The sequence below is a fragment of the Dendrobium catenatum genome, unplaced genomic scaffold (assembly GCF_001605985.2).
Source record: "Dendrobium catenatum unplaced genomic scaffold, ASM160598v2 fragScaff_scaffold_1021, whole genome shotgun sequence".
Lineage (NCBI taxonomy): Eukaryota > Viridiplantae > Streptophyta > Magnoliopsida > Asparagales > Orchidaceae > Dendrobium > Dendrobium catenatum.
The window spans coordinates 1,434,021-1,454,966 of NW_021319483.1; the positions used below are offsets into that span (position 1 = coordinate 1,434,021).

Consider the following 20,946-nt stretch of genomic DNA (forward strand, 5'->3'; position numbering starts at 1 on the left):
TTTCCAGGTCAAATAAATAGCTGAAAATATATTAAAATTTTATATTTATATTTAAATAAAAAAAACTTATAAAATTTTTATATTTATTTTTTAGAAAATGAATTCCAAAAATTAACTGCTAGTAAAAGATGGTGAGCTAACTTCACTTTTTAATTATCCATTAAATAAAATTAATTTTTAAAATGTATTAACTCACGGACTGTTTTGGGGATGTGAAGTTGATGTGAAAAAAATAAATTCTCTATTATGATCGTAGAAAATAAATTTTCATTATAGAAATTTTAAAAAATAGAAATAAAATAATAGTAAAAAAATATTATGATTGCTAATGGAAAAATAAAAAAATAAAAAAAAGTTGTTCCAAATAAATTCTTAATGAGTATAAATGCCACTTCTAAATACATTTGTGCCATACTAAATAATACATGTTACACATACATTTACTTGTTCATGTTTTTTTTTTTAATATTATCCCTAAAATTTTATTAGATTCCACATGAATTTGAAGGCAATTTTAAAGCTAAAATCATTTAAATTAAGAAATTTGAAGATTCAATAAAACTAATTTGGGTTAGTGTGAACACCAGTTTTAAAAAAATATCTAGTTGAAAAATGATTTCGGCAACACTTAAAATAGGCTTTGTGGAGTTTTTAACTGCCACAAAAATAGCCTGTAACAGTTTCAAAACAGCTGCATATCCATTGTATTTGATTCCCGCTACAAACGCAATTCACAATGGTTTGAAAATTGCAAACCTAAAAATTAGAATCGAGACCGAGACAATTGAACTTATAAAGTAATTAATAAGGAGATTATACACAATTTAGTTTGCAAGTAAGAAATTGATCGCTTTTTTCATTACGTATAAGAGATGGATAGATACAGAGAGAGAGAAAGATATATATATATATATATATATATAGAGAGAGAGAGAGAGAGAGAGAGAGAGAGAGAGAGAGAGGATGTGTGTTAGTGTCAACAAATGCATAGGTTTCTTCTGACACTGTATTAAAAATATAACTTGAGAAGTATTACAAACTAATTCCCTCTGATATGAATTGCATTGATAGAATACCTTCATATAAATCACAAATAAAACAAGAGGATCAATGGTCCTTATTACCAACAAAAACAAGAATCACAATCTGCAAACTTTACGAGCAGACCTAATAGTACATGATCCATGATGTTTTAACTTATCCATCTCTCACTATTTTAACATTTCTGCTCGCACTAACTGTCCAACCCAAGCTGCCAAAGCTAAAGATTCAGAAAAGTTGGGTGCACAGTTATAAGATCCACAAGCTACTTCAAAGAAAAGTAGTCAAGTAGACATGAGAAGATTTTGGTATAAAACAACAAAAATCATAGAAAAATCAGTCATCGTCTGATACCATATCCATCGCGCGCCACTGCTCAGCTCGCCACCGCTAAATTCATCGTTGCCATCGAATTCCCAATCACGATTAAATCAGTCATCGTAAGTCTTCGAGAGCAACCCCTTCATAGCCCTCATAAGCACCAAAGCTCATTTTCCAACAAAAAGCACTATTCATTTTCTCCTGGAAGAATGTCCAGCGAAGCCATCTTAACATCATGCATGCTTAGGACAAGCTTGACAAACCATAAAGGTTGCAGAAACTTCATGATCAGCTAGGTCATGGTACAACACATCTGATTCTGGATGGCCCCCTAAAAGATCATCAAAACAATCAGGCCAACTACTCCATCATTTTCCCATTTTGACTTATGATGGACCTGTGACAACATCACAATTAAATTTTAGACCCATCAACATCGCAACATCTTGTAGTGTGATTGTCATATTGTTCGTAAAATTTCAGTTTTATTAATTAAGTGAAAAATTCTTAGTATTTCACATATATAGCTTAATTAATTATGTTTTATGAAAATATAGTAGATATTCAGTTCTAAATATTTGACAGAAAATAAAGACCTAATTGGTAGGTCAACTTCAGAACCAGAGAACTTAAATTTTTTTTTTGCAACATGCTAAATTTTGGCAACAGTTCTATCACACATGATAAATTTGTAAGATTACACTACTCCAACTTAAACAGTTTGCATATACGTAGTTGGAGTTGGGTCTGTGTTGGACAACAACCAAAGTAGAAGTCAAACTCATACTGCAAGTCTTGCCAATCAGTCGGGTTTAAAGCTTCCTACGTTTACCTCATGATAATAACATCTTCATTCTTTACTTATATAAATCCAAAATAAATGCTTATTCAGCTAGATCCCATGGTCGATAAAGAATGAGATGTTTGAGGTCACAGGGCAGTGTACAAATAACGGTTGACGTATCCCCAATTCTCTCACGACGTACCTTGTGGAAACACATGTAGGAAGTGAGCACCAACATGGTGAAGATCTCGTTCAAAATATTTTCTCTCACATATTTCCATCCTTTGGAATTTAGAAAATTTTCAGTCCTATTTTCATATATCTTCATAGCATCTCCATGCAAATACCAAAGTATACGTTCATTATTTTCTATCTACACTTGCGTGCAACATCTAAGTATCTCGTTAGCCTTGGCCTATTGCTCTAGCAGACTATCATTAGCCCTTGCAATGCATTCATGAATTCATGCGCTATAAATATCAATGAAATCCTTCATAGGGATGCCGCCAGACTTCTCATTGATCGGCTAATGCATTATGAGTAGGAACTGTAATAATAATAAAGTAATTCTTAACAATAATAGAGAAGAACGTAATATCTTAACAATAAAATAATATATTATAAATGTTCATGATTTTACTATTACAAATAGTTCACTTAGAGTACAATTGGACCAATTCTGTCATTCCAATATAATCAATGTCCCACCAAAATAACTAATTGTCATACATTGTGAAATTCCAACATAATATAATTTATACTAAAACTGTTCGATACGAATATGACTTCTCTTTTATGTGTTATCCACCCTGACGTTGACTGCATTTTTGTTAATGTTGAGCCAAACATTAGTAACGTACTTAAGATTTCATATGAATTGGAAGACATAATAATAGTTAATACTTGCTATGAGGACAAGTAGTTTTGTTGTGCCCACACCCATTGCTTAGGCTGCACATCCTAGAACCATTGCTTACACGATCATCCATTGTATTTTTAAAGCAGTTAGTATGAGGCCTTTATGAATGTCTCCTGCAAGTTTGCAGCGTGATTGGGTCATGCGATGGCCAATCAGCCTTATCAAGCATGTTATGGAATTCACCCAAATAGGTGTATCTGTAGTTGTGTATAATATAGTATTGTGAGACATATTCGTAGTGATTTTGTCACATTACTGATAGAGAACTTATAACATATGGCATATAAAGTGGTGGATTGCAGGGCATCCACAACTACAAAGATAAACACCATTTTTTCTTAAACTCGACATTGTATGATATGTAGTCATGTCAAGCACTTGAAATTCATGTATTACCCTAATTGGTTCCACAACAGGTTGAATAAAATAGCCTTTATGTAGATTTAATAGCCTTTCTTTTGGCATCCCAAGTCTTTATGTAGGACACCCAAATATTAAACTTCGACTCAATCCTACTAATTATTTAATGGGGCTTTATATTGCTTTCACACAACAGGTTGAATGAAATAGCTTATGAATCTTAAATTATATTGTCTATGTCCTGCAAGAAGAATGGGATTGGTGAAGGTGTGATCATACCTAGGGGTGTAAGTGAGCCGAACCGGCTCATGAGCCTGCTCGAACTCGACTCGTTAACGAGCTTGCGAGCCGAGCTTATCGAGCTTCTAGCTCGAGCTCGAGCCTACAATCATAGTATTTATTATTTGTATATTTATAATATTATTTGTATATATAATAATATGCATCACATGCGTCGGTGCCTCTCAAAAGAGCTCGATCTCGAGCTTGAGCTTTTCAAACGAGCTCAAGCTTGATATTTTCTAAACGAGTCAATCTCGAGCCCACTAATCGAGCTCGATCTCGAGCTCGAGCTCATTAAGGATTAAACGAGCCAGGCTTGATAAGGTAAATAGTCGACTCGACTCGACTCGTTTACACCCCTATTCATACCTAGCAGATGATACCTCTAATGAGACACATAAGAGGTTATATGAACTGGCATGCATACGCCACTTATACGGCCTATTCATAGATTTTTAATGCAAATAACATATTGTATATTTATTTATATTTGACAAATAACTTCAAACTCAACATTGTTTATGATTGACCAATCACAAAGAGCAAGCTACAACTCTCTTTTCGTCGTAAAACACATACCCGCAACAATTTCCTTGGGAATATATTGTTCATGTGTAATAGTATCACTATTTATAGCACCATTAAAGACAAGGCCGCTGTCCCATTCCTCAACATTCCGTCACATCCTGCAGAGTCATTTGTACTAATCATTAGATCAATAGTATCACTAGTTTCTCCACAATAATTATGTAATAAAGTTTACACATGACGTAACTCTTCTTCATTTCTTTTGCCCGAATTAGATGACATATCAGTTGACTCACTGATCATTGTTTCGTACTCTTCATTGACTAAATCTCGACTCTCTAACAAAACTTTTTATAGGGGTTCATTATTGATGAATACCACAATGAGGGCTCGGCAACACCAGAAACAACATGTCCACGTAGCGACCTAGTATTAGTGCAGTCATAATAAAACCTTTACACTAAGACATAATCTTTAAATTTATAAATTAATAACAATAGGCTAATAAGATCAAACTTACATGGTACTAGGAACATCGTATAAATGCGCTGCTGGACTACAAGTCAGCATTTCAGCATTGCTTAATGAATTACAGTGCTCCACTTTAGTGGTTGTCGATACACTGATCTTTGATAGTGAACTCTCAATTTCAAAATAAATTATCACAAATTACATATTAGCAAGGCGTAAAATAATGGAGCACACCTCATCATCAATAAGAGGCGATGCAATTACTCCATTGACTACTAGGAGGCGACTAATCAAGTTTACTTTAAATAATGTTGCATCATATCCAAGGACCCTCAACACTTCTAAGTTTAATTGCTCCAATGAGGTGTTAATTGAAACGTTAAGAGGATGATTATGCCCTTCTTAATATATGGGTTAAAATTAATCATCAATAACCAACTAACCCTGGTTCACTAACATCAACATAACAACGGTTGAGTCTATCATGCATGCTATCATAATGAAGTTGTGATAATACCTAATATATCTAATATGTTTTTACAAAATTCAAGTTGAATTCATGATTACTCATAATCAACTAACTAATTTCAAAGTTTTTGAAGTACAACAAAGTCTTAATTCAAGAAAATGCGCTCAAATTATACTATCACATCTACCTAAAACAAACTAACATCTTCACTACCTAATATGTTTTCACTTTTTAACATCTTATGCAAATCTCTGTAAATGCAACAAACAACAAATATAACTTCCTTAAAAGCAAAAAAAAGTCAATCAACAATTTAGTTATTATTCTTAAACATTATACAAAATTTCCTAATGAACTTTAAAAAAACAAACGTTTGCGAGTAAATTTATCAATAAAATTCTTTTGTTAATGTTCATACATTAAAGAAACATGTGAGAAAATTTTTAAACCCGAATAAAGATAACTCAATAATGGCGGGTTGAAGAGTGAAGAAGCTCAAAAATACACATGAGAGGAAGGTGAAAGGGACAACATATTTGAAAGATAAGATAAGAATTTAACTCTCATCCTCATCTTTCATTTTTACAGTATGGGCCCAACACATGTCACCCCATCCCCCCATGCATCCAATGTAGCAAGCTCTCCATCTTCCATTATTGGGCATACTTTATGCCTTTCTAATTTTTATGTGATAACTTTGTAAAAGCTGCTTAATGGCTCACAAATTTGATCCTTTCGTTCATTAATAAAATATAGTATTTAAATCAAAGAATGTAAATATATACTAGTTAGATATAGAGATAATTAATTAATTATAGATAAAAAGAACATAGTTAATATTAACTACAAATATCTTTTAATTCTTATTTAAAAGATTAAGGTTTCATTTAGGACGGCTTTGTTAATGTTTCTTAAATCAATTTTTTAATATCAAACTTTTTATTATAATAATTCTACTGTAGGAATATTAATTATAATAATTTGTCTATTTATTAGCTTCGATATAACAAAATAATATATAATATTTAATTTTTAATATTATATAAATAAATAATAAGTTTAAATATTAAATATATAAATGTATAAATATTATGTGATATATGAAATTATGAATCCCTCTTATTTATTTTTATTAAATTGTATTAATTTGATTGTAACTTTAAATGGCTATAATATTACTTTATTTTTAGATAGTTTTTTTTTTCATCCTTCCTTTTAAAAAAAAGTTTGCTCTTACCTCTTGCTCTCCTGCTTAAAAGGCGCGAACTTTCGCTTTCACTAGCGAAACCGAAGCCCAGTGCCAAGGCTGTCTCATTATCTCTAGGTTTTCTGGCTATCGATTCTCTCTCTATCACTGTCTGCCCACCGCTCTAGCACCACCTCTCATGGATGAATCCGACGCGGAGATCCCCGATGGGTTTCCCGTCGGCATGAGTGTACTCGCCGTTGATGACGATTCCTTTGTTCTCCGGACCCTCGAGCTGCTGCTTCTTAAGTGCGGGTACAGAGGTTCGGATTCTCCCTGCTACTGGTCGCCGTTTATTTTGGATTGTACCTACTTATACGCTTCATCATTGGTTTATCCTTTATGTTTGTGGATTAACCAGTTTTTGGGTCTTTTTTGTACCGTTTATTTGTTTTAGGGGACAAAGATGTTGGGTGATTGTTCCCTTCATTGATCTTTTTTTAATCATACGGAGGCAAAATTTAGTTCTAGATAAAATCTTTAAAAAATATGGTTGGATTTCCTCTTAAAATAAAATTGACTGATTCATTTTTTGTGGGCCATTATAATGTTTTGGAGATCTTGATGAGATTATTTGTTGGCTTAAGAGATATTCTGAGATCTTTTACCCACTTTGGAAGAATTTATAATATATTATGCAGTTTTTACATTGCATTCCTTTTACACTTTTTGTTTACAGTGCATTCATTTTACATTGCATTCCTTTTTCAGGCAACCATCCTTAATTAATCTCTATCATACAAAGATAGGTTAAACACTTAACAAAATACACGTCTACTTTAGAGCATATTGAACTAAATAAGTTTGTCTCAGAACAAAGCTGAAAATGCCATAAGAAATTTAGTTATAGCTTGAGCCTAGCACACCTGTGGTCTAAGGAATAAGGTTATAAAGTCATGGGCCGACTAACCACTATTCCCCATCTTTTTATTAACTATTGCTTATAGATGCAGGAGAGCTTGAATTTATAATGAAGAAGTAAAGAATTGTGTTAAGTGTGATATTGTCATGAAAGAAGAGATGAAATATCTTGATAATAACAACACCTGAATACTGACCAAGTTTCCAAAAAAAAAAAAAAAAATACAGCGCTATAATACAAATGGATATATAAAGTGAAGAAGAATAGGTAAGAACTAAAATGTACAAGATGGGGTTTATTGTTGAGGATGTTTCAATGGAAGAATGATAAACTTTATAGAAATAATCTTTCTTGTAATTAAACTAATGACTGTTAGTCTAGAACTGAGTAATGCAGAAGCCATAAATCTCTATCTTAAGCAAATTTATGCCAAGATACCTTTCCTTGATAGTGATATGGAGGAAGATATCTATATGGTGCAATCCAAATACTTCGTTGAACTTGAAAAAAAGGCCTTGTGTGCAAGGCTGCAGGCTAAACAAAGGCCATACACATTTTCCTTACAAATAATACCAACAATTTGATGTGTTCATGTAGAGGATCAAATTTTGTAGATGCAATGCCAACCGTAGTTGCTATATTAGGAACAAGAAAAAAATGTATTATTTTGTTATCATATGTGGATGCTATGCTAATCTAGGAGTTAAAATTTAAAAGATCAATAACTTACAAGTTTTAGGGGAAGTGATGTAGGACTATGATGCTTGCAATGAATTTAGTAAGAGCTTGCACAACTAATTGATTAGAGAAATAACAAATAGATCTATTTGCAAATAAAACGAAGAATCAAAACGTAAGAGCGGTCACTGCCGTATGGTCGATCCTCGGGTTGACGTCGAAGAAGGTTGAATGGAGAATGTGCATGAAGCTGTGCTCGTCGTAGGAAAGTCCGTAGTCGTTGTCAGGATCAACCATGCAATGGCTTTCGTATATGTGGTAGTATTGATGACATCTTCAAGGCTCTTAGGTGTTCTTGAGAGAAGAGGGATCCTCACAAGAAGTAAGAGCTAAGTGGAGGAGAGGGTCAACCAAAGAAGTAGAGCCACTAGTGGATTTAGGAGTAGGTTGATGGAGAGATTTCACTACAAAATCTGAAATAAGTTTCAGATTTTGAAATTAGAGAGTAGAAAATTAGGAGAGAAAATTTAATTCCTAAAATCCGGGGAGGGGAATTAATGAGAGAGAGAGAGGGGGCGGTTAGGTGAAGGGGCCGGTGGCATGGTGAGAGAGGGAGGGGTTTAGGGAATTAAATATAGAGTTGTCTAATCAAGGGAGTTTTAGATTAAGCAAGAGATCCAATCAATTTCAAATAGAATTTGATTTGAAATTGTTTATGGAAACTTTTATAAAATAGATTAGTAGAATTAGGAGATAATTTAAATTTCAAATTTAATTAATTTGAATTCCAAATTGATCCCAAATTAATTCTAACTAAATTAGGAGACTCAAAGCATGAGAAGGTGGAGTGGGGTCTGTAGTTAGGAAGGCTAGGCCAGCTGCTATAGGAAGGGTGCGGAGTAAATTAAGGAGGCTTTCATGCTTCCTTAATTTGGGTGATTAGATCTATGATGAATTAATTCATCCCAAATTAATTTAAATTCCGATGGAGGGAAGGATTGAAAATTTTTCTAAAATAGATTTTACAATTTAGGAAAGAATTTGAATTTCAATTCCAAATTTGAATTCAAAGACCAACTAAAATATGGCAATCCAAAATTAGTTAGTAACCAAGATGGGCCAAGGGGCTTAGGCCGACGATTGAATGGGGGTTCGGGTAGGGAGGGCCGGCGGCTAGGTGGAAGGAGAGTCGGTGTGGCCGATGATGGTAGGGGAGGGAAGAAAGAAAGAGATGGAAGATAAAACCACGATCCTGACTCGTCTAGGTTGGTGGGTATTGCACAAGCTTCCCTCTCCTCGGGATTTCACTCCAAACTCTCAAGCTCTCATGAGAATTCAAACAAGAGAAACAAAGTTTTGATTAATCATTCATTAACTTTCAAAGAAAAATATAGGGGCTATAAATAGCCTCGTACATAAGACTCAAAATAGAAAAGATTACAATGCCCTCAGGGCTTACATATGACATTCCTTAATAAAAGGGTACAACGGAAAACTAAATAAAACAAATACAATACGACATCATAAATAAGAAAATACATAAAACAAATAAAAAATATAATGACTCAATCGTGGTAGTAGATCGGCGGCCACGCCTCTGATAAACCTTCCATGATCTGATGTCCCCATCATTCTCCAGGGGTGGGAGAAAGCTTGACTCCGTCGAGTAAGTGCCTATGGTGCTCTCGTAGATCTCTAGTGCATCTGGGTCAATCTGCTGCAACTCATCGCGATCCAGCCAAGTATCCTCAGACTCGGGCTTTCCTTTCCATCTGATCAAGTATCTTCTTCGTCCATCTTCCCTTGTGGGTAAGATATCATCACTTAGGATCATATCTATCTTTTATGTCATGGGTAATTTAGGAATATTTGATAGTGGAGGTAGGTTTGACATCTCACATGGTGGGGTCGCACAAGGCTGCTGTATGAGTGGATTTGGAGGGTTAAAATCAGGACATTCATATGCAACTAAATCTTCTATGTTAAAAGAGGGATTAATATTGAATTATGCAGGCAGATCTACTACATAAACATTATCGTTGATTTTCTTAAGTATTTTGAATGGTCTATTACTCTTAGCATGTAGCTTCTTAACCATTTCCTGCGGGAATCGTTCCGGACGAATCCGCACCATCACGGAGTCACCAATATCAAAAGTTTAAAATCGTCGTTTCAAATCTGCATATAGTTTGTATTTCTTATTGCTCTTTTCAATTTGTTGTGCAATTTCTTTATGAAATTCATGCAAATGGGATGCAAATGATGATGCAGACTCAGAAATTCTATACCTATAACACATGAGTATAAGGTCTAGCGGTTGTCTGGGTTTGAACCCGTATACAATTTCAGAAGGACTTAGGCCAGTTGTTCGATTAACCAGTTGTTCGATTAATAGAATTATTATAAGCAAACTCAGCAGTAGGCAAAATGGAATCCCAGTCCTTAATGTGCTCGCCACCCAAAGACCTCAACAGATTACCCAAAATCCTATTAACTACTTTGGTCTGACCGTCCATCTGTGGGTGAAAGGTAGTGGAAAATTGCAATTTAGTGTCCATTTTCATCCACAGGGTTTTCCAAAAATAGCTATTGAATTTCACATCCCAATCTGATACAATGGTTTTGGGCAAACCATGTAAACAGACGACCTCATTGAAATATAACTTCGCAATGTGAGAGGCATCGGATGTTTTGGAGCAAGGAAGAAAATGAGCCATTTTGGAGAACCGATCAACTACAACATAAATGGCATTATTCCTACAGAGTGCCTTGGGCAGGCTTAAGATAAAGTCTATGCTAACATCCTGACAAGGACAACTAGGGTCAGGCAATGGATTTAGTAAGAGCTTGCACATCTAATTTATTAAAGAAATAACAAATAGATCTATTAGTAAATAAAACGAATAATCAAAACGTAAGAGCGGTCACTGTCGTTTAGGTTAAGTTGCACATCAAGAGATTTGCATCATAAAAAATATCGTAGGAAAATAACGTCATGCAAACGTAGTAACGTTCAACGAAAATCCCTAGTCTAACAATAAGAGTTAGAAACAAAGAAGTGCACTCAAATTCTTACGTTTACTAAGCTTAGCAGAATCGGGTGAACACATCCTTCATGACTACAATCAAATCACAAGAGAGGATTAGACTTAAGGAATACAAGAAAAGGAAAAGTAGAAAACCTCCGTCAAAGATCGACGGCAATCCTCCACTCGACGATCTCAAGTTGTTCTTCAATAGCTTCCACCAAGGTGTCCAAGATGCGCTCTATGTAGTCCTCAACCGTATGGTCGATCCTTGGGTTGACGTCAAAGAAGGTTGAATGGAGAATGTGCACGAAGCCGTGCTCGTCGTAGGCAAGTCCGTAGTCGATATCAGGATCAGCCATGCAATGGCTTCGTATATGTGGTAGTATCGATGGCGTCTTCAAGGCTCTTAGGTGTTCTTGAGAGAAGAGGGATCCTCACAAGAAGTAAGAGCTAAGTGAAGGAGAGGGTCGGCCAAAGAAGTAGAGCCACTAATGGATTTAGGAGTAGGTTGATGGAGAGATTTCACTTCAAAATCTGAAATAAATTTCAGATTTTGAAATTAGAGAGCAGAAAATTAGGAGGGAAAATTTAATTCCTAAAATTCGGGGAGGGGAATTAATGAGAGAGAGAGAGGGAGTGGAGAGAGAGAGGGGGCGGTTAGGTGAAGGGGGCCGGCGGCATGGTGAGAGAGGGAGGGGTTTAGGGAATTAAATATAGAGTTGCCTAATCAAGGGAGTTTTAGATTAAGCAAGAGATCCAATCAATTTCAAATAGAATTTGATTTGAAATTGTTTATGGAAACTTTCCTAAAGTAGATTAGTAGAATTAGGAGAGAATTTAAATTTCAAATTTAATTAATTTGAATTCCAAATTGATCTCAAATTAATTCTAACTAAATTAGGTAACTCAAAGCATGAGAAGGTGGAGTGGGGCCGGCGGTTAGGAAGGCTAGGCTAGCGGCTATAGGAAGGGTGGGGAGGAAATTAAGGAGGCTTTAATGCTTCCTTAATTTGGGTGATTAGATTTAGGATGAATTAATTCATCCCAAATTAATTTAAATTCCGATAGAGGGAAGGATTGAAAATTTCCCTAAAATAGATTTTATAATTTAGGAAAGAAATTGAATTTCAAATTTGGGAAAATTTGAATTCAAAGACCAACTAAATTATGGCAATAAAAAATTAGGAAGTAACCAAGATGGGCCAAGGGGCTTAGGCCGACGGTTGAATGGTGGTTCCGGTAGGGAGGGGCGGCTGCTAGGTGGAAGGAGAGGCGGTGTGGCCGGTGATGGTAGGGGAGGGAAGAAAGAAAGAGATAGAAGTTAGAACCACGAACTCGACTCGTCTAGATTGGTGGGTATTGCACAAGCTTCCCTCTCCTCGGGATTTCACTCCAAACTATCATGCTCTCATGAGAATTCAAACAAGAGAAACAAAGTTTTGATTAATCATTCATTAACTTTCTAAATGAAACATAGGGGCTATAAATAACCTCGTACATAAGACTCAAAATAGAAAAGATGACAATGCGCTCAGGGCTTACATACGACATCCCTTAAAAAAAGGGTACAACGAGAAACTAAATAAAACAAATACAATACGACATCATAAATAAGAAAATACATAAAACAAATCAAAAATACAATGACTCAATCGTGGCCGTAGATCGGTGGCCACGCCTCTGATAAACCTTCCATGATCTGATGTCCCCATCAAGAAGTCAACATGAATAGCGAGAAATAAAAAGCCCATATTAAGTTCATAGGTATCTTAAACCTTTCACAACAATAATACATTGAAAAAATGTTGAACATGTTCAAAATAAAGTAAGTAAATACTATAAGTACATTATTTGTTGGCCATTTAAAATTATTTAGCGAACCAATGCCAAAAACTAAAGTGAAAAGAGAACACATCTCCAAAGCCACCTATGCCTTAGGCATTGAATCTCTTGTCTATGCAATCGTCTGCATATGATCAGATATTGCACAAGTAGTGGGAATAGTTAGTAGATACATGCCCAATTTGGAAAAACAATATTTAGAAGTTGTGAATGAGATATTGTACTATCTAAAAGGTTCAATCAATCATTCTTTGAAGTTTAAAGAATCAACTTAAAACTGTAATGTTTTGATGATTTAGATTTAGGTTGAGACATATATACAAGGAGAAATATCACCAGATACATATGAACCTTTGTTGATATCTCTATTAGTTGGATATCACTATCTTAGAAGATAACCACACTATCAACTACACAAGATGAATATGTAGCTAACATGGAGATTGTTTCACTTATAAGTTTACTAAAAAATTTGGACTGGTTAGAAGAAGAAATTAGTCTATTTTGTGCAAAGCAAGACATCATTTATTTGATAAAGAATGTTGCTTTCCACTCTCAATTAAAACTCATAAATTAAATATCATTACATATTGGATTTATTTGTAGCAGATCCTCTGCAGCTCATCAAGATCAAGGTGGCATATATTCTCCTTGATATGCTCATAAAAGTGATATCTACTAAAAGCTGAAACTTAAAAAAGTTGGATTTTCTCCTAGTTGATAATTTTTGTAGTTTCCTTGTATGCCATGCCTCAACACTTATGATATAATGGGTCTAAGCAACATGCCTTAATTGGAAAATAAGGGGAAAAAACTATGGCTAGAGTATAATACTTAATATATATATGGTCTTAAGATAACAACTAAATGATCGACAATCCTTTTTATACTTGAATATCACTATTTTAAAAGCTTCACAAGATTTAACCCTACCATTTGATTTTATAAAGAATCATGCTTATCTCACTCACTTATAAAGTAAACACATACACGCGCAAAAAAAGCAGGATAATAGAGGTAAAACATGATTTTTGGTAAGTTGTAGACCATACTTTCTTAAATTAGTTTATATTTTTAGTAATCGTGAAGGTTTGATATGGGATAAAGGATGCAAACATTAGCACAATTCTGAAACATTTGGAGTTCCAAGGATAACGAGTTTCTGAAAAGAAAAGAATTTGTTGTTATGGTAAAAGTTTAGTTTGAATTGTTGAATGCTTAAAATTTTTTAGTTGTTTAGGTATTTATAACTTTTAATATGAATTGTTCTTTCATATTTGCATATTTCTAATAATAATTGTCAAATATTTTGTAGTCACTGTATCTCAACATGCATTTGAAGCTCTGGAGTTATTAAGAGCGAACAAAGATGATTATGATCTTGTGATTAGTGATGTTAAAATGCCAGATATGGACGGGTTTAAGCTTTTGGAGATTGTAGGCCTTGAGATGGACTTGCCTGTTATCAGTACGTGAACAGTTTTTCACATAAAACTTTCTTGATTTTGTTCTTTATTACTTTCTTTTGTAACATGCTCCAATGTATACAGTGCTCTCTGTTGATTGTGATGTCAAAAGTGTTATGAAAGGTATAATGCATGGAGCAGTTGACTATCTTACTAAGCCTGCGAGGCTTGAGGAATTGCAGCTTATCTGGAAACATGTAGCTAGACGATCACTTGATGAAAAAAAAGATCAAAATACTAGAAAACAACTTGGTCATGCAGCTAAGTTTGAAGATTTTCAAAAATTGCACCAACCCAAAAAATGCAAGGATCGTAATAAAGAAAGGGATAATGAGGATAGTGCAGATTCTGATGAAGAAATGACTCCACAAAAGAAACCAAGGATTACCTGGTCACCAGAGCTGCATGCCAAATTTATAAATGTTGTTAACCAATTGGGCATAAGCAGTAAGTGTATACACTTGCACTTTCCATATTCCTCTGGATAATCTTTTCCTATTCTTGAAAGTTGAACTACTTCTGTTTTAGGGGCAGCTCCGAAGAAAATTCTTGATATGATGAACATCTCAGGACTTACTCGAGAGAATGTGGCGAGTCATTTACAGGTTTGTTCACGGTTCCAACCTTTATTTTATTGTTCTTGTCATATGTGACCTTCATGGCTTCATTCATTGTTAAATTGCTTTTATTTTACTTTGTCATGTAAGCATTAGCCTGCTATTTGAAGCAACCTTCTATTCATTCATTAAATGGTGATTCTGCTAAAGTTAACTTGTTATTTATTTACTTTTATATTATTTACAGAAATACCGAAAAGGCTTGCAGAAAAATGCAATTGAGCTTAGCCAGCAGCTTTTCAAACACCCAGGAGCAAGTGCATATACTGAAAACTCTCTTTTAATGACCGCTAATCCACAAAGAATGGCTATTTGTTCTTTTGACAGACCTCACACCAATATATACAAAAATATGTCTGTAGCATCGTCATGTACTCCTGCTCAGCAATCTTGTAATGGCTATTCTAAAGTGCCATCAACATCGCTCTTTCATTCTCCGACCCATCAGAATAATTTCTGTCAACAATATGCTATGAATCCACATTCAGGTCAATTAGGAACACAACAAGTAACCCTGACCAAAAACTCTTATATGATGACGGCATCAACTCAAGTTTCAAGTTATCAGTCTTTTGCTCCAAGTTCAAGTCAGCTTGATAGTGCTGCGCAGAGTTGTTCTCAAAATCCTAGGAAAGTTGATGTTGATTCTAGGCTGAATTCACTTTACCTGCTGGGACATGCTTTGGACCATCAAACAGTTGATATGTTTATCAGCAATAACCAATCGGATAACTACTCCGTTGAGCTAGATGCAGTACTATCATGTAAGTAGTTGCAGACTAGAATTTAACTTTAAATTATAGGTTTCTTGTTGATTTACTGAAAAATTAGTGCTATTATGTAATGGATTGTTTCCTAATTAGTTCTTGAGAGAAGTGTATGTCCTTTAGTCAAGAGACTTGTAGAAATATGCCACTTTGATTAATACATGCCACTTTATTTTATTTTATTTATATATCTAACACTCAAAACATTAATATTACATGGCTATCACCCATAGAATAATTTGGGTGCATGGAATGAAATATTAAAGTTTATGAGATGATATGAATGATAGAAATGAATTATATGAGTGGTATATTTGATATTGAAGTTGTATATGGGCGGTAGACATATAATATTAATGTTCTGGATGTTAGATATGTAAATAGTTTGAAATAAAGTGGTATGCATGTAAATTTCCTTAAATTTTTTTGATGACCATGATTTGATGCAGCGGTACAAAAGCAGCAGCAGTTTGGTTCCTGCTTGGAGGCCGATGTAGAAGCAGGAGCTCATATAAACTGGGATTCACTGGATGTTCAGAGCAGTAGCCATGAAGATTACATGGGAAGCGGACCTTTTAAGTTTCCAGTTGGTCCGGCAGAACAATTTTCAGCTGAAATAACATTTGCATTTAACAAGGTTGAACACACTGATGATCTGCATGCAGCACTCAAGCAGGTAAATAATTTTATTCTTCTGAAGAATGATTCTGTTTCAACAAAAAATCATGCACTTCTAAATTTTCAATTTAGTAAATCAACTTGTTCACAGCCTTGTGCATTATGTAACTTCCATTACTCTGGGGCCTCTAGTATTGTAAAAAAAAAAGCATATTAGGAATGTTTATGTTCTACTATTTGTTTGCTATAATTTTCCTTAAATTATGCATTTTAGGTGTCTGCTAACTCCCCAATGTAGCAATTCAAATTTTTTTGGATTTCACCTGTTAGCTTTTCTTTTGTTAAGTAATTTAGTTTAATGACATTATTTCAATTTTTAACTTAAAAAGTACTGACATTAGTTTCATTTGTTTTGTGATTATAATCTTTATGTCTACCGTACAAATATTTTTAGTGCTGGTTAAGCTTGTATAAAATATTTATGTGAAGCTGAAGTATGGATCATTGAATTCCCCATAATTATCTAATTAAATTATACCATCAAGTCTGCATGGACATAATATTTCAATTTTCTGATGACTGTTTTCTACAGTAATGAACTTGTACAAGGGGCAAAGTGAATAGAAATCTTTTTTTTTTTTTTTCAATTTAGTGCATGTAAATGTGAACGCTACTCAAATGTCCGTAAAGATAGGGAAGTGATGTAGAATGCAAAGAGATGCAGCGGAATCAAAGAAACTTATTAAATCCAACAAGAGAAGATAGAGACAGGAGACAATAGAGAAGTCTTGGTATTTCAATTCATTAATCAATTAATCCAAAATACAATCCTATAAGCCTATAACCGCTATGTATAAAAATAGAGTTAAAAAGATAAAGTTGAAATCAAATCTAATTATAAATCAAATTCAAATCTAAATTTCATTAAAAAGGATAATTTATTCTTATATCATACTAAATACATTTAAAATCCGAATAAATTGAAATAAATTCCAAAACATCAGAAAATAAATTAAACCTAATTTATATTGTTGCATCAATTTCATCGGATTCAATAAAACTCTTTTCCGAAGGACACTGATGCTCTTTGCTTATAATTTGAAGGCCGTAGTAAACGAGATGGAGGAATCGCTTCAAGAACATTTGTTGAATCTTTTTAGGCATGATACAAAGTTACAAGGAGAGAAAAATTCCCTCTAACTCCAAAATAATAATAGAGCTCCATTTTAAAATTGGCTTTTCCCAAAATGTGAATAATTTTTAATCTTTCAATCGTGAAAAATAATTTTGTTTTAATTTAGAACTAAAGTCATGAAAGAGATTAAGGCTTTGTTTGGGACGGCTTTCTTCTTACTTTCTAAAACAACTTTTTAGCATAAAAATTTCTTGAATTTGAAAATTTTGTACTAGAAAGCCATTTGAAAAAGCAATACGAAAGTTGTCCCAAACGAAGCCTAAGTCACATCCACTAAAAAAATATCTTTTTTTTTATGTCATCTAATCTTTTTATCGTTTTATTCAGCTATTAATTTATATGAAATTAATTTTAAAAAACATTTCTTGTCTAACTATCATTTGATTTTAATTAAATTTTAAATTTAACTTCAGAGATTGGAGGACCTATGTTGGGTTGCAGTGGGAGCTGGTTCAGCCTTTGATATTAAATGATGTAGAGGGGGCATCTAAAAAGGTGAAATTGAAATCCATTTGGGGAGAATAGACAAAAAATCTTGCAATGTCACTGCATTAATCAACTAATTTAAAATATATGCCAATAAACTCTATTTATAAAAGTAGGGCTACAAAGATAACTTTTTAGTTAAAATTCCAACCTGAATATAAAGACTTAAGTATAATTCATTATGATTTCAAAACAAAAGAAACCTAGAATTCTAAAAAGCTGAAAGAAATCCTTTTATACTAAAAATTAAACTTCACCAAACTTTTTGAATTGCATCGCAAGCTACATTGTTGTTTTAAGATAAAAAGGGCTCTGTTTCGTCATAATATCAACAACGCTGTGAAGTATATTACTAGTGCAGTTGCAAACTAAAAAACAACTCTAGAGCATCTCCCCTCCCTGAACGATACTGGGTTGGTATTTTAAATCTTGACTATAAAATCTAAATTTTTTCAAGCCTATCATTTGAATGTTCAACTTATATGCTTCTGGTTTACATCAAAAACATGTACAAGAGTAACACTTGCATCTTTTTTGAAGGATATGACTATTTATTCTCACACGTCTAATACCATTCATTCACCTCGTTAGATGGTTTAGATTTAAAATAGATTTTCTTTTTCAAGTTTCAGAATCATATTTTAAAAAGTTGAAATTTACCGTCTATCTGATCTTTCAAAGAAATGGATGAATGGATATAAGATGTGTGAGGACAAGTGATCACAGCATTTATATATATGAGTTTTTCTGACTTGTAATGTATCAGTTTTTTTTTTTTTTTTGAAATTTGTAATGTTTCAGTTTCAGCGATAGGATTTCTGCAAGGAGACTCTCAAAGAAATTGTATATACTAGAGGTGTTCTTTCTCTCAAGTTGATATTACAGCTAGTGCTCGATGATCCCAACTTATTCGAATTGGTAAGTTTTATGTCTCCTGTTTAAATTCATTTTAAATTCTGAAAACAAACTGAGAATAATTTCGCTTATCTTAACAATATTTGCAGGTGAATGACGCTCCAATATTACTGATTTTAGTGATTTATGTCCTGTATATGATTCCAGCTTGTGGATTATTTCCTCTGCTTCTTTAGTTTCAGGTTTTTGCCAAATATATTTTTAGTTTTATGGGTTTATTTTAAACGATTATTTTCTGTAAAAATTAACTCCAGCGTCTTCTTGAATTTTAGGTTATTTTTTCTTTATCTTTTAAAGTTGCTGTTATTTAAATTTGATTACAGGATCCATGTTTCTTCATCATTTATAATATTCTCAGTTATCTTCTTCCTTCTTTGCTTTTACTTTGCTAATATTTCTTTATGCATTCAATGTAGTTTAATGTGGTTGGAAACATATTTGATGTATATCTTAATTTACATTTTATTTGCCTCGATCAGGGTGAAACAGCTTGCAACACAAAACTTAAATCGGATTCTAGAAGTAGATGAGTGATGGACTAGCTCTAACTTGCTCTTTCTCGAAGCCGTCAAGAGCTGCCTAAGAATTTATGTCACCAATGTTACCTTTTTTTTAAGAGACTGTGAGTCAATTAAGATAACCTCACACACATCACATATATATGTTTCAAATTCAAAATCTCTTAGTTAGTCGCTAATTTTATCTTGAAACAATTCTAGAGGATGGATAATCATCGTACTTGGATGGTCTAGAATGCCTTCTAAAGTTTCTTCATGTTGCAACTCATCATCTACAAGAATTTATGGCTGGTGTTTCCGAAATCCCATTGATCATCTCGCTCACTTTGAACCAACCATCTTTCCCCTCTTTGTCGGCCAAGCTATGACTAGTTGCCTATTCTTCCCAACTTTCAAGGAAGTTTCTCTTTGATGATTTTCTCACAATCTCCTCTAAAGCAACACTTCACTGATTTTATTGATAATTTATTATTCAATTTTTGTGGGAGTCACTCAAGAATTTTCAAGTTCTCTTAAAAGATGTGATTAAAGGTTGAATGAGTCACTTTCATATTTTGTGACTTATTTTTAAAATGAGATGTTGGAAGTAACAGACTTGAAGCTTGCAGCGCTCACCATGGCCTTTGTCAACCCTCATCACTTTGGACATGCCTATTATCCCCTGTCCTCTTGCATCATCTTATATTATAGCGTTTGTCACCACGCACCATTATGATTTTCACTTAAGTTTCATTTGGGACGACTTTATTTCTGCTTCTTAAAGCAGCTTTCTAGTATATAAATTTTATTTTTGTACTAAAAAGCTGTTTTAAGAAGCAATAAAAAAACCGTCCCAAAACGAAACCTTATTTTATAGTGGACAAGTGGCGGGAGTGAACCCTAGAATATTATATATTCATATTTCCTTGCTAGTTATGCCACTGATACATTTCTCTTCAAAAATGTTTGGGAAGCCTCTCCTCAGAAAATTCAAAAATGTTTGGGAAGCCTCATACTAAATATATTAGTAGTTTGATGATACCATGGCCTTAGTGCAAGCCACATACAACCATTATTATTGGGTCTTTGCCCTAACCTTGAAGGACCATTCCTGAAAGTTGCTGACATAACTGTTACCGCACAATATTTCTTTCTTTGATGAACTGCACTAGTAATTCTTCACAAATTTCTCAATCTCCAAACATTTCTTTGAAATCTACCAAAACTCTGCATAACATCTAGTAAGAGGTGCTTGAGTCTATGATGGACTCTTGTTTTCCAAGCTAGGATGGCACAACCTCATATCCAATCACTAAAATGGTGCTTATAATGGGTCTGTGCTACTCTCCATTCAAGTGTTTAATCAACAAAAAGGTTTCCACAACTATGGTAGAACTTCTTGACTAATGTATCCTTGGTGAATACAATAAGAGCTTGACTAAATTAATTGAGGGCTAGGGATCCCTATGGTTTGGTTGGGTCCGTTTGGACTAACCCAAGGTAATTAAGCTTGGTTAATCTCATAAGTTATATGTTTGGTCTTATTATGGGGT

At 33.8% G+C, this 20,946-nt stretch overlaps 1 protein-coding gene across 2 annotated transcripts; it reads left to right on the forward strand.

The window, feature by feature from the left end:
- The first annotated feature begins 6,393 nt into the window (after positions 1-6,393).
- LOC110110124 (two-component response regulator ORR23) lies at positions 6,394-19,238 on the forward strand. 2 transcript variants are annotated; one of them, XM_028697865.1, is made up of 8 exons: positions 6,394-6,684; positions 14,148-14,300; positions 14,383-14,745; positions 14,827-14,903; positions 15,103-15,679; positions 16,132-16,358; positions 18,789-18,899; positions 18,986-19,238. In XM_028697865.1, exons 1-7 carry the CDS (start codon positions 6,561-6,563, stop codon positions 18,792-18,794), a joined length of 1,527 nt encoding a protein of 508 aa, XP_028553698.1. In that variant the 5' UTR covers positions 6,394-6,560; the 3' UTR covers positions 18,795-18,899; positions 18,986-19,238. The 2 variants fall into 2 exon arrangements, with proteins under 2 accessions (XP_028553698.1, XP_020697109.1); XM_020841450.2 differs by having other exon boundaries at positions 6,395-6,684; positions 18,783-18,899.
- The last annotated feature ends 1,708 nt before the right edge of the window (positions 19,239-20,946 follow it).